The 13,989-nt window shown below is 35.1% G+C and overlaps 3 protein-coding genes across 6 annotated transcripts; 2 read left to right on the forward strand and 1 right to left on the reverse strand.

Annotated features, from left to right (window-relative positions):
- The first annotated feature begins 654 nt into the window (after window positions 1–654).
- Window positions 655–2,812, forward strand: LOC110856827. Its single transcript, XM_022105389.2, has 4 exons — window positions 655–1,177; window positions 1,308–1,646; window positions 1,713–1,832; window positions 1,920–2,812. The coding sequence occupies exons 2-4, from the start codon at window positions 1,314–1,316 to the stop codon at window positions 2,055–2,057; spliced, it is 591 nt and encodes a 196-aa protein (XP_021961081.1). The 5' UTR covers window positions 655–1,177; window positions 1,308–1,313; the 3' UTR covers window positions 2,058–2,812.
- A 561-nt stretch (window positions 2,813–3,373) lies between these two features.
- Window positions 3,374–8,968, forward strand: LOC110856898. 4 transcript variants are annotated; one of them, XM_022105486.2, is made up of 12 exons: window positions 3,375–4,132; window positions 4,624–4,839; window positions 4,917–5,159; window positions 5,247–5,342; window positions 5,431–5,577; window positions 5,676–5,771; window positions 5,871–5,963; window positions 6,105–6,241; window positions 6,330–6,508; window positions 6,586–6,734; window positions 6,827–7,077; window positions 7,151–8,968. In XM_022105486.2, the coding sequence occupies exons 2-12, from the start codon at window positions 4,732–4,734 to the stop codon at window positions 7,260–7,262; spliced, it is 1,611 nt and encodes a 536-aa protein (XP_021961178.1). In that variant the 5' UTR covers window positions 3,375–4,132; window positions 4,624–4,731; the 3' UTR covers window positions 7,263–8,968. The 4 variants fall into 4 exon arrangements, with proteins under 4 accessions (XP_035713342.1, XP_021961178.1, XP_021961179.1 ...); XM_022105487.2 differs by having other exon boundaries at window positions 3,375–3,639; XM_022105488.2 differs by lacking the exon at window positions 3,375–4,132 and adding an exon at window positions 4,215–4,393.
- Window positions 8,969–8,980: 12 nt separating this feature from the next.
- LOC110856897 (ras-specific guanine nucleotide-releasing factor RalGPS1) lies at window positions 8,981–13,587 on the reverse strand. Its single transcript, XM_022105484.2, has 11 exons — window positions 12,518–13,587; window positions 11,830–12,277; window positions 11,476–11,558; window positions 11,190–11,397; window positions 10,937–11,100; window positions 10,718–10,860; window positions 10,342–10,645; window positions 9,997–10,271; window positions 9,870–9,921; window positions 9,670–9,791; window positions 8,981–9,588 (listed from the first exon to the last, which is right to left on the reverse strand). Exons 2-11 carry the CDS (start codon window positions 11,974–11,976, stop codon window positions 9,473–9,475), a joined length of 1,614 nt encoding a protein of 537 aa, XP_021961176.1. The 5' UTR covers window positions 11,977–12,277; window positions 12,518–13,587; the 3' UTR covers window positions 8,981–9,472.
- Between the last annotated feature and the right edge of the window lie 402 nt (window positions 13,588–13,989).

The raw sequence follows: 13,989 nt of genomic DNA on the forward strand, positions 1-13,989 counted from the left end.
ACGGAGATTGAGAAGCCATGAATGTATATAGACCATAAATAAATACGGGTTATGCAACTAATTTGAAATTATGTTACACGATTAGACCAGACCAGACCTCCTTTTGACTCGGTCCCTTTTCACTCCTGGATTTTGACATAGCTTTCTTTCTTGAGATTTAATTCTCGGAGGTGAAAGTAGGTTAAATGAGATGATGGATGGATGGATAAGAAGAGCGAGAAACTTTTTGAAATTGGATGCCTCACTTTGATTGGAATGAAAGGGGGGACATTATTTTAAGACCTTTTTAATCATTGCTTTTACTTATCGCTATGTAATAAGATCGTATTATAGACGTGGGCGACGTGATGAATTGAATAGGTTACGGTACGTTACGTAAAAAATATATATAAGCTGAAAACCAGTTAAATTTCTGGATTCATAGTGGGAAAATTGGGAGGGTATTATTTCTTTCTTCCATAAGTACATGGCCTTGATAAGGAATTTATATTTAATTATGTGGCTTATCATTTTTGAGATTTAATTATTTTTGGGGGAAATGTGAAAAAAATGTGGTTCTTGTTATATAATGTTTTGATACCTGAAGCTGAACAAGTGTGTGGAATGAATGAATGAGTCATCTCAAGGACAAGGCTGTGAGCTGGACGACCAACCGGAAATAAAAGTTAAGGTTACTTCCTTTCTTTCGTGGAAATATGTACGAGAAATTCTGCGCTGTACGGAAATCGAGGAGGCAACACCACCTCGCACGAAAGGGGAGAACAACTTTCTTTCTTGCAGTGGCCGCGGACAGGACGGAAGGACAATGTCCCCACGGTCATTCGATGTCCATATCATCTTATATAAACCCGGCACTTCCCACCTTATCCTAGAAATTTTAATGTCCCCACACCTTCCGCGGCCACTGCTTGCTTTCTCCCTCACACTTTCTAAGCCATGAAAATCCATCAATTGCGACCATGTTGCTGTGAGTGCGGTGTTTTTTGGCCGACTGACTTTTTGAGTGTGTGTTGACAACAGCGTGTGTTTTGTAGTGAACTCGTCAGCTGCTGCAGCTTCTGGACTGGAAAATTCGGTGGAAATTGTACCAGAAATATTTGTAATTGGCGAAATAAATTGGTGGAAAATTTAATAGAAAGGAAGGAATTGTCAGTTTCGGGAGGGTAGTTAAACTTTGGTGAGTTTGATAAGTACTGGATTTTATACTTGATGAAAGTTATTTGACAGAGAGATTTTGATTTTGTTTGATTGCTATTTTTCTTACTGAACGAAAAAATAATTTCATATATATTTTTTATTTCTAACAGTGAAAAATGTCATCGGATGGGTTGAGAAATCGAAAGAGTGGGATGCTAGCAATGGGTGGTGAAGCTGAACAAGACGTTGCTCCCCCTCCGTCTGGAGATCCTGGAAGTGTCGGTGACAATAAGAAGCTTCCTGATTTGATTGAAAAGTTGCAAGTGGACGTTGATGACGTGATCTTATCGGAGGCTGCGGTGGCCGAGATGGAAATGAAGATGGCAACTTGTGGGGAATCTGGCCCTCCGGTGGAAGAACAGGGGGCGACGACGACGTTTCCGCCTCGTCATCAATGTTTCTACGCTCGTGGATCTGGACGGGAACGGGACGAGTATACATTAACGCAGGTAGAAAACGGGGGGATTTATGTAATTTGTGTGAGATATATAAGCTAATAATATTTTTATGATAAGTTCCAAGCTCATCACGACGACGAGATTCCATGGAAGGGTGGACTCTTGGCTATCTTTTTGTTCCTGGTTGGAGTTGGACTGTTCATTGTTTCCGGTGTGCGACTCGTGTACAAAGAACCGGTAAGTTAAGAAGGAATGAAGAAGAAATAATAATGTGGTTGTCTTCAATAGAATTTTTAATTTTTGGGATGTGTTTTATTCTTCTAGTTCTTGGATAGAATTGCTCCTTTGTGGTTCTTGGGGTTGATTGGCTTCATTCCAGGGGCTTATCATACCTTTTACTTCACTGGGGGATTGTTGCGGTATTACTCGTTCACGGATATGCCGCAGTTCAACTTTAACTAAGGGTCGAACCAAAAATCTACAATCACTACATCAATCGAAACTATTGTACATACTCAAAGATGATCCTCTTGTCCAAGTCTACCTGTATATATTTACATGTAATCTAGACTGAACCACTCATTGTTAAGATAACTCAATCGTATGTTCAGCCCGAATTGAATCTTCACTTGAAGTACTCTACTCCACTAATTGTAAATTTTTAATCTACCGTACCGTCATCTGGTCACGATATCCTTGCTTTTAAATGATTCTATACATGTAAAATATGCGTACCAAACCTGCAACTATTTACAAATCGAGCAAATCTACATATATAGCAGACCAGCTTTTGTTTCCATTTTGTACGAATCTAGTCATGTATGCCATTCAAATGTATTGTTACTACTATGTAGCTAATGAAATCGTACGATACCATTTTAAAAATGAACTACACAAACTATTGTACACATATTTTGAAGAATGATAATAATACTAATGGGTGAACGATCTAATACTTCTGTGATAAACTTTGTTATCAATTGAACAAATTATTACCACAATTTATTTATTATTACTGTAAAGACTGTTATTTATTTATTATGAATTATAAGTGTCATTTCCTGTAATCTTTTTAGAAACCAGTTGACTTGAATATCGGTCAAGAAATGATCTTACTCACGTTACAACTAATTTCAATCCATTCCTGGATTGAATTCCTCTCTATATGTACTTTAGGAAGACAATAATAAATGTAATTGCAGCAAACAAAACTAAAACCAAACCACTGGAAGTTTACTAATTAGTCAAGGTCGTCATTATTTTCATGTCATAGCCATACACACACATCAGTCGAAGAAGAAGTTGTAGTGGTCACTTTTTCATATTGCATGCATGCATATGAAACAAGCCAGATCAGGAAGAATCGCCACTCCTTCCTGACTTTGTCTCATCTCATATTTATCAAAATAATGAATAAAACTAGCTGCAAATATATGTAATTTACGAATAAAAAACAAAATCATTCTGTTTTAAATCAAAAACAAGTCAATTTGCATGTTTTGTGAATGTATCTATTTACTTTTAACATGCCATTTCCTTCGAGTAGTACATACATACAATCTAAATACATGTACATAAGCTCTCTTTTAGCACTTGGCTTGGACTCGTGTTTGGCAAAAGTGAGCAGAATCAGCGAAGAGTTTTTGCGAATAAAAGTATATATGAGCAGAATTTACCCCTCAACCCCCCTCCTCCCCCACTCCTACACACATTACATTACATTTCTCTCTATATGCACTCCTATTTAGTGTGGAGAGAGGTATTATTATGTGATATGTGATCTATTAACTCGTCGTGAGGGCAGGCGCACTCGGAAGTGGTATCCGTAAGCAAAAACAGCGAATAAAGGACGTATTGATATATATGCGAATCTCAAATCGCAAGAGTCATGGACGAAAGGATGATGTGCTAAAACTTTACTTAAGCTCGTGTCGTACAGAGAGAGGATATCTTCCATTATTATTCGCAATTTCGCATGTATATATCACCAGCACAAATTATTAGTCCAACAACAATCATTAAAGTCGAGTTTGGACGAATTAAAGTAAGAAAAACAAGAAATAAATCGAGTTCTAAATTGATGTTTGTTTCGCAAAATAAAAAATAGTTGGGCAAAAGTATTGGGGATAAAATTGGATAATTTGTGAGTGGGTGTGTCCTTCTTCTGGTGGACTTGGTGTTTAGTTAAATGTGCAGTTTAATTAAAGAATATGAGAACAATTGTTAATAACAGAAGGAATTGTTGTGAAAATGATGCATAGTCTTTCAAGAACAAGTAATAATATTTAACTGTTGAGTTAATAAACAGGTCGAGTGGTTTATTATAGTGGGCTAAATTGGTTAGTTAGTTAGTTAACGTTGGTTGGTTAACGAGAAGAAGTGAGGCTTTCTCCTTTTATAATAGTCGTCCCGTTCTGGTTGGTGGTTTCTAGTTTTTTAGAAAAGTTTACTAGTTTTTTGGAAAAGTTGGAAAATATAAGGTTGGGAAATTTACTTGACATTTCGATTCGATAAGGACGACGTATCTCCATGATATCGTAAGTCATGTTAATAAATTGAGATTTTTTGTTGGTTGGGTTTGGTTGGAGGTTTTTTCGTTTCATTTCTCAGATTTCTTCAATCGCAAAATTAACTTCAGTATTTAGCATCTGTTTTTAACTAATCAAAATTGATCGTGATTGCAAAATTTAAAAAGTATAACAAAATTGAAAAGAAAACTAAAGAAGTGTAGAAATTGAGGACATTGAGGACATCATTTCTAGTGATCAGTTAGTTCTAAAAAATATAGACCAAGCAAGGTTAAATATTGTTTTGGAGTATTATTATTATTATTTTAGTGCTTACTGACTAATTAATGAAATTGCGTTATATTTTAAAGCTCAATTTTAAAGAGTATTTTAACTAATGGTTTATCATTTTTTAATATGACGCATATTATTATAGTGGGCTGATTCTATAATATAGAATCTATATTACGATAACAACAATATAATATTATCAATTAATTTGTGCATCTTTCATTAATTAGGACAAACCAGGGCACGACGACCCCTACTTTCCCCCTCCGATTAATGCAAGTTAACCTTCGGAGAATTCGACTTGGATTCTTTTACTAATTTTAATTTAAATCTCTCAAATGGCGAATTTGCTACATGACTTTTACTCTGAATTAATACGCGGAATGTGTTCTTCTGCAAACTGTTCGGGACACGGGGAGTGTCTGAACGGCACGTGTCTCTGTGAGGTATGTACATATATACACCAAATATGACGATAGTTGCTCATCAGTAAATTGAACATTTCGCTTAATTTTCTGTCTAGATAAAATTCGCCGGTGAAGAATGTGACGGAATCAATGTAAATTATCATGTCAGTCTTGCCTCGGTGTATCTCATAGTTGCCCTCGTCTCGTTAATCCAACTCCTTATCGCCATGATCATGGCGTGTCGACAAGTGGATAAAGGAAGCCGTTTTAGAGAAGCAATCAGCCCCACGACACCGAAAGCTATTTATGCCATCGTTTTTCTAGCAGCTTCTCTTCGTGCTGCATACTTTGCAGTGTCGGTATGAACAAATACATGTCGTCATTATTATTCTCGAGATAATGGATGACGACAGCATTAAATCAATTCTTTTTTATAATAATTCCAGGCAACGTGGGCAGCAGATTGGTTACTTAGCCTGCTGACGGCTTACTATCCTCTGCTATTGACAGGCTCGTCGCTCATCGTCTGCTTTTGGGCAGAGGTATGTAAATAAAAGCCAGCTAATTTCCTCATGTCCGACGGATTCATCGATTAGCTTTGTTGCATTGCATGATTGTTTTATTTTCTAGATATTTCATCTCAGAAATGTCTGCTTTGAATCTCATCGATTCCTATCGAAGTCATTCTTGGGGTTTGTTGCGTTCAATGTCGTCACATATTCAATCCTCTTGGCACAACTGCTTCTGGTGCTGGCAAATACGAATGAAACAGAGAAGGTAAGAAAACAAAGGGCAAATCAATGCATTAATTTAATATACGTTTCTATTCCTGTGGTCAAATGAAATAGTATTGATTCTTCTTGTATACTTGACAGAATTACTACTTCAACGTGTTTAACGGATGTTACGCAATTCTTTTATTTATTGTCGTCGTCTTCTTCCTAATTTATGGAGTCGAGGTTTATTTTAAGGTAACCTTTAACTAGAAAAGTATTTTTACTAAGTGTGAAGTGTGACTTTTCCCCTTTAAATAACATTGTTTTTTTGTGTTGTGCTGTTGATTTTAACAGATTCGGGGTGGATTTCTTCTTCTAAGTCCTATTCGAACTGTGGGACTCGCCACTAGCAAAACTGACACAGTGGCACTTGTCACTCAACAGCAGGCATGTTATTTATACTATCATAAAAAAATGTGGGCTTGTTCGTTTTGATTTTTTATCATTACTTTTTGTTGTAATGCTGCATTGATGTGAACTTTATTTTTGCATTAATGATAACACTAGCCTATTGCTTTCTCTCCACAGATTGGTAATTCGGATCGCCCAGTGAACGTGTCACAATTGAATCAGTCACGATTCGGGTTAATTTCTCAAGCATCCATGCTGCTCGTGACGGTTGTGTTTATATTGTCGGACATACTGGGAGAATTTTGGAAGAACAAGTATGTCTTTGTTTTTAAATATCAATTCTGATTTTTTTTACTTGTTTGTTATTTCATATCTAACTATTCATACTTTCTTGTTTTAAAGGGTTCCATTAGAAAGCAGAAACTACCACGACATTCTGTTCCGCGTGGTGGAGATTGGAGTGGCATTATGGTTTCCGTGTGTCTTGTGGAATGTCAATCGACCCGATCAGCTTTGGATTTTGAACCCAAAGAAAATTCTCCAAACGAATGTTAACAAATCGACAATGTCAGACTTACCAGGTTAATTAACGATGCAATTTATTGGTATAGTTCTAGTGTGTTTATGGAAAGATTTAATTTGATTCTTTAATTTTTAGATGACAAATCAAGTTTATCGGACAGTGTTGGCTGCTACTTTTGTTACGATCCGGATAGAACCGATGCTGGGCCGATTATTCAACCTTGTGAATGTAGAGGGGATGTCGCCAGTGTACATCATGAGTGTTTGCGAAGATGGCTTTTGCAAGTATGATTATTATTCCTTTTTAGTTATTTATTTTGTTGATAGCGTTAGTAGTAATATAAAATAATTCTAATAATTGCCACACTTTTCTCCAGAGAGCCGCTGAAAATGGAGAAGCCTGTTGTTCTGTGTGCAAGACTCCGTACAAGTTGGAAAGGGAAAAGTCACTCTCCTGGTCGGCATGTTCCGATGTTTCAGCAGCACATTGGCTCAAATTTTCACTCATGGTTGCAACTATTTCCGGCATATTCATGTCAACCTGGGCACTTTGTCACATTTTAACTGCTGCACCGTATAAAATACTCGTGGTTGGATCAGCCATTATTGGAACTTACGTCATTTTAAAGTAAATTTGCCTTCTAAATATGCATAAATGTCATGAGAGGTAATTACTAATCTCAACTCTAATTCATTATTAGATTCCTTGGACAAAATACCTTCTCAGCATATCAACAAGCCAAAGTTTCTTCAGTCAAGATAATATCTCGAAGTCCAGATGTATTACTTAGTCCTCCTGCTACAAAAATCTAAAAAAACACACACACAAACCAACTCTTAGACGTTTCTTTCAGTAATACCCTGTCATGTGATACCTTGCATAGTTAATTGAGTGCCCAAATACCTCGTACATTTTGTTATATAAGTGTAATTGGTAAAAAACTAGAATCAACATAGAACTATTAGCAAACAGTAATTGAAAGACTCAACTATTTTACCCTTTCTCATTATATCAAGACACATTTTATATACAGTGTAGTTAACCAATCTCCTCGTATCAATTTGCACAAAATAAATACTTCTTATAGCAGACGAAGGAAGACGAAGTATTTAAAACAACTGATAACGAATAATATAAATGCAAATTATGACGGAACGAAAAATATCTAATAGGTGTCTATCCAACCAAACAAAGTTTTCCTTCAGATCCCATGTAACTTCCTTTATAGATAAATAGTTAAATATTTAACTTTCGTACGCGAAGGTCAAGTAAAATCATGTCGTACGATTACCAAAAATATCTCAAAAACAAATATCACTCGCTCAGCTATGTAAATATTATATATTTTCCTCCTCGGTAGTAATCCGTAGGTAAAAAAACTAGTTTGAACAAACAAACTTTTCTTTAGTATGACTCAAATCTATGCAAAACTTTTAATAGCAGATTTGAATTTTTTTGACTTGGTAAATAACTCTTTTTAAATATATCTAGCGAGCCCAGGTTTGAGATACGTAAATGCTTTTTCGGCATTTTAAAACACCAATGTATTATTTGGACAAGTATAATTTTTGGATGCGTGATAATGTGATTATTATATTCTTATTTTTAAATACTTTCGTTTTTTATTTACGATACGCGCACTACGTGACCAACAGTTAACTAATTAATAACTTGCATTTGAGTTCAGTGTATATTCTGTGATAAGGAAAACCTATCCGGTTTTATTTCTTGCTGGTTAATTAATTATTACGAATGAGATTGCGTTTATGATATTTTTAGTCAAAACGAGCCATAATATTACCATTGATTTTTTAATTACTGCAATCATCCTCAATTTTTATTATTCAATTTAAACTTAATTTTGTGGGATGAAAAAAAGAATTGTATATATTTATGTATTCCGCTGCTGCGATATCTCCCCTTGTAATGATAATCCTTATTGCATTGGATTATACATAATTGTGCTCTAGTCGTGATGTATGAAACGTGTTTTAATTATATATTGTGGTCAAAAATTTACGATGGAAGATTGTGGAAATTAGCTGCTTCGATTCCATCGGTAGTGACCACCCACCGCATTTACGGACGATAGAAAAAGGAAATCAGAAGAATCTCGAAAAATCCAATGAATAATATTTAACATGATCAAAGATCGAAATATGTAATAAGTGAAATATTATAATGACAGGATAAGTTGGAGGAGAGAAGGAGACGAAAGTCAATAATTGATTGACGATGCTGACGAGCGAGAGAGTATAAGTGATATAATTTAACCACCGTAATAATTAAATATTACATGCATAATACGTAATTTACCTCAGTACGCGGTATGAATATTCCTATGCGTATGAATTCCTTTAGTTGTGTTATTATTGCTAATTAATTTTCAAAAAGTCTAGTCAAGTCAATATCAAAGATATATAAACACACACGCGCAGTAATAAGTAATGAAATACATAAATGAGAATGAAATCTGTGTAAGCAATAAAGTAAAAATAAATTCAGTGTGTAATTATAATCATCAAAATTGTTTGTTGTGGGATTTGATTTTAGATTTATTCATCTCTGCATTGTAATTTATTACATTTTATCATCCAATCTTTCTCAAATAATAGTCTATGCGATACTGCTCTATTTATGTAGCTGCTATGGCGTGGTGCTCTTGTCGCTACTTATTTTACAAATTATTATAAATGACTAAGAAAAATAGCTCTATAGCGAAAAAAAGATCATTTTTAAATTTGTACAAAACCTTTTCTGAGTGAGTTTTTTAAGGTGGCTTATTTACTTGACTTAATTGCTTGCTTACTTTTGCTATACATTTGTTTGTAATAATTTGTATAAAATTGCTGATGATTGTGAACACATAAATAATTACATTGAAAAAAAAACTCATCGTCGTAATTTTTTCCTGGCTGTTTTTTCCTTGTAAAAAATTAATATCAATCAGATCAGATTCTTGTTGAATATTATAAATTGTATTAGGTGCCAGAGATTCAACGTCTTTTTAAATGTCGAGTGTTTAATCAAATTTTATGAGATTGGAAGGCTTTCCCCGTTTCTTTTGACATTCTTGCAATGTCCGACACCAAACGAGGGCTCGGGGAGCACTTCCAGCCCGAAATTTGTACATGGTTCCTGTCCAGATAGAGAGAAAAAATGTGTTAATTGATTATGTCATTTTTATTAAATGGATTCAAAGTAAATATGCAAACATACCCGAATCTGGGTCAGCCAAATGAAATGAGTCTGGATGAAGGGGATCCTCTGCTATTTGGATAAGCCAACCTAGGATTGATTTCATTTTGGATGGCTCCAATTTAAAATCGGAACGGTCAGACCTATTAAAAATATGCATGTACGTGTTAATTTTTGGAACTAATTGTAAGATAATATTCAATCGGTGGGGAGACTCTTACCCTGTCAATGATTTGGCCGTGTAGTAGAGCAATACTGATCCCCAAAGTTGGACTAGAAATTAAAATTTGAAAACATAAATTACATACATAATAAAACTAATGATAATAAATGATTAAATATTTTTACCCCAATAACGTTGCCACGCTCCATTTCCTAACAATGGTTTCTTCCCATTCTTGAGTAACATTTTCCTTCGTAAACAACCTTCCAAGATAATATCGTTTCCCAAAACTTCAACTTTTGGAATTGTAACAATTTGATTTGGAAATGAGGCGGAGTTGGTTTCACTTTTTTCTAATAGAGAGTCGTCAATGAGATTCCGTGTACTTTCCGAACTTGCGTCTTTCCCAGTCGTCGTGGTTGTAGTAGTGTTGGGGGTTTGTTGGGTAATGAATTTCGGTCTTCATATAAGACATTACTTTACTATACATTTTACTGAAACTAGATGATCTATATTTACTTTGTTATTACCTATTTCCCCAACTATTTTGCTTTTTGTGGCCGGCAATAAATTTTTCGGGTGACTGTTCCGCCGGAGGTTCCAATTTGAGTGATTTCTTGTAATGGTCGTCCTCCACAAATTTTAGCAACTCGTCAATGTACCGAATAGAACGGAGTTTACACTGCAGTAGGTAGTCTTTTGGTAGGTTGGCATAAGTCGATTCAGTTTGGTAGGTTGTAATTATTCTGAAAATGTTATTCGCTGCCGGGTTATCGTTAAGAGAGCAGGATGGGTTTGCCATGCTGAGGTAAACGAGGTCAGTTAAGTAAACGCCTATGTGTAAGGGAGAAAAGTTCATTAATTATGACATATTGGTCAATTGTTGTGAAAATTTGTATATTCTACCAATATATGGGACGCAAGGGAATCGTAACGAGTCCAAATGTTCTCTATACTTGGCCCAGTTATCCTTATCCGAGAAAATTTCAGCGTATTTATCAATACTTTGTCTGTCTCGTTTTGGAACAAGATTCCACGTACTTTTCAGCCTAAAGGGTTTCAACAAAGTATGTAATTACAGAATATCTTAATAATAAAGACACAAATTAAAAAAAATATGTATACCTATAAATGGACGCGCTTCTCAGTGCAGAAATGATGGCGAAAAGGGAATGCAAATTATTCAATTCGTACAACCGTTTACAAACTCGGGTAAAGTATGAAATTATCTCTGCCCTTATCTTGGATAATTCTTGATTAAGAATTTCTTCAATTACCCAATAACTGACCTGCATATAGTTACACACAAAAATGTAAAACTTCCATACAACAGTTGTCCTTTTAAATTACATCAAATCAAGATTTAATTTCTCCTTACATGATTAAATCTCCTCGTGTACGCCACAATGTTTGGAGCCACCTCATTCTTCGTCTTCTTAATCCACCCACAACTCGTAAGTTCTTCCAACTCTAATTTCTTAAAGAGGTCAAAATCAATAAGGGTAAATTGTGCGGCGATATCGTCGTACGGGATTCGAATAACATCCACCACCGCAGAACTCATCCTGCCGGGACGAGGTAGAGAACTGTGAACGATTTAATGGTAAAATTAATTTAAAAACCAGCCTAAAAAATTACACATTTCACTTTATTTATGCACATACTTGGTACTAAACGTGGACTTGAACCGGGGGCGATCAGTCGTGTCGCGTGTGTCGAAACAGGACATTTTTCTGAGACTCCGACTCTGCAATTGAGCAAAATATTGTGTCATTTAACACAAATTGACTTGTTTGACTGACATGTTCCATACATAACAACCTACTGTTCGCCCAGTATTATTAGTCGCAAAAAATTCTGAAAGGTTACCTGGCAGATTATTTATTTTTCAATTAGCAACCAAATAACCTCTCAGAAAATTTTCCAAGAAATTGCGACTATTAATATTGGATGAACAGTAGTAAAAAGGTTAGAAAAAAAAATGGTAAAAATAAAACTAGAAACAAAACAAGTATTACGATTTGGCATTGAGAAGACGAGGATGACGATGACTCCCTCGGAATCTCAGAGTATCTCGAAATCGACGACATTGAACAGGAGCCAGCAGGCGTGCCCCACGACTCACTCTTCTTCTTCACTGTTGTTCTAAACATAAACTGTTTCATAAAACAACATCTGCTTTTCAAAAAGTTTTGTCAGAGTCCGTCCTGACTTGGCAGCCAACTCTCTCTCGAGTATATCCGTCCTTATTCCTGGTTTTTATTAGTATTGGCGTGTGGCGTGCGTGGGTTGGTATATATAAAAGGCGACGATCGATTTAACCCCCGTCCTCAGTCTTGACCCAAAATTTTTCGTTCCAATTAAGCTCGATCGCAAGCAACTAGATGACAATGATGATGGCAATTGGTTAACTGTCACGTGTGCACAGTACGTTACGACATGAAGGCAGTGATAGACCGACGAACTCTGTAGAAAAAAAGAGAACCGGTGTAAATTTAGTAGGAATAATATTAATAATAAATGAAATACGAATAGATATGTATGGAACTAAATTTCAGTCCAGAAGCGGACAAAGGTGGACGTGGACGCAAAGTAGGTTAAAGTAACGCGTATTTACATAAACACGGTATAAATAATAGTGATGTTTATGAAATCAATAATATTTGTTTATCTATTGAAGAGTGATAACAAAGGAGGTGAACTTACTCGAATCCGACGATGATAAGTTTGCTTCCTGGTTGATTGAAAATTATTTATCAACAACACTTTTCTTCACTCGTATTAACTTTGACCATTTAAATATCTATATAATTCAGAATCCCGTATTAAATTTGACTCTCCCAAGTTTAAAGTGTTTCTTGTCTTGGGTAAAGAATTGAGTAATTTCGTCCAAAATGACACAATAGGAATCGTCAAGCCCGAAATAATAATAAGCTCGATTATTATTAAGTTTTACACAATGGATAAACAATAATGCTAACAGTGACCCGGACCAGATTCCAATTATGGCCAAGTTAATGGAAGAAGAACAAATGTATTCGAACAAGTTTGGCATTTAGATAGATTAATTAAGACATTCAATTCAAGTAGGTTTGAGCATTGCTAATTAATCGTTAAATTAATTACTTAATCACAAAACAGCTAGTTAGATTCTCACATGTATTAGAGAAGTTGGGGCTCGAGACTTACTAAATATTTAAACTTTAAATTAACAAACTTATTTACTACTTAACATTTACGTAATAGGAAATGACTCATGAACTCTTATTCTTAATCTTGTTCTTAATTAACACGTTTTGCTCATAAGTTCTATTTTTTCCTCTTGGTTGGTTAATTTAGTAACTCACAACATTTATCAATGATAAATTATCATCACACATACGATTGGTTGAGCATCCCAATTCCACAAAGTAATAATAATTACAACGAAATCAACAACAAACAGTAGTCTTAATTACTAAATCCTTGAGTTTTAACCCTTGTCGAATCAATGTGTATCACAATTTTAACAAGAAATTAACCAAGTTAATATGTATGCATGTGTAGTTTCACACGTTAAGTTAATATTTAGGAGTACAGATTCTTTCCGTTTTTTCGAACAATTAGGAAACGCTAACTGTGGAAATATACTTCAGTCGGACTTATTGTCTAAACCTTATCGTGGGAAGCTTTATTATAATAATTTATTCAAGCCGGATGTCTGGCTGGAATAGTTTTGAAGAAGAAGAATGAGTCAGCCAGACCAGTTTACTTCTTGCTCAGTTCAGTACACCTGGACAGATTATTAATCCGATCCGATGGTGGACTTTATAAGTATATCTGCGTCGACCATGCGTGCCATGCATATATTTTTTTGTACATATAATATGCAGTCGTTCGTTCGTTTCTTCGCGTTATAAAGTTGTTTTGGTGTGGAGGTGGACGAGGGTAGGGAAAAGATCGGGCATTTTCCATGTAAATGTCTCATATTAATCGCATGCATGCAGATATATGAACGAGATATATACCGGAAGTAGTATAGAAAAAGAAGAAGAAGTAATAATAATAAGTAGATTAATAATAAGACGGGCTACTTTCAGTGATAGTCTGATAGCTATGCAAATATTAGGACTGGAATGATATACACATTTGCATTTACAAAATTCTATGAAATTATTATATCCACTATAAATGGTCGA

Source organism: Folsomia candida, unplaced genomic scaffold (genome assembly GCF_002217175.1).
Source record: "Folsomia candida strain VU population unplaced genomic scaffold, ASM221717v1 Fcan01_Sc017, whole genome shotgun sequence".
NCBI lineage: Eukaryota > Metazoa > Arthropoda > Collembola > Entomobryomorpha > Isotomidae > Folsomia > Folsomia candida.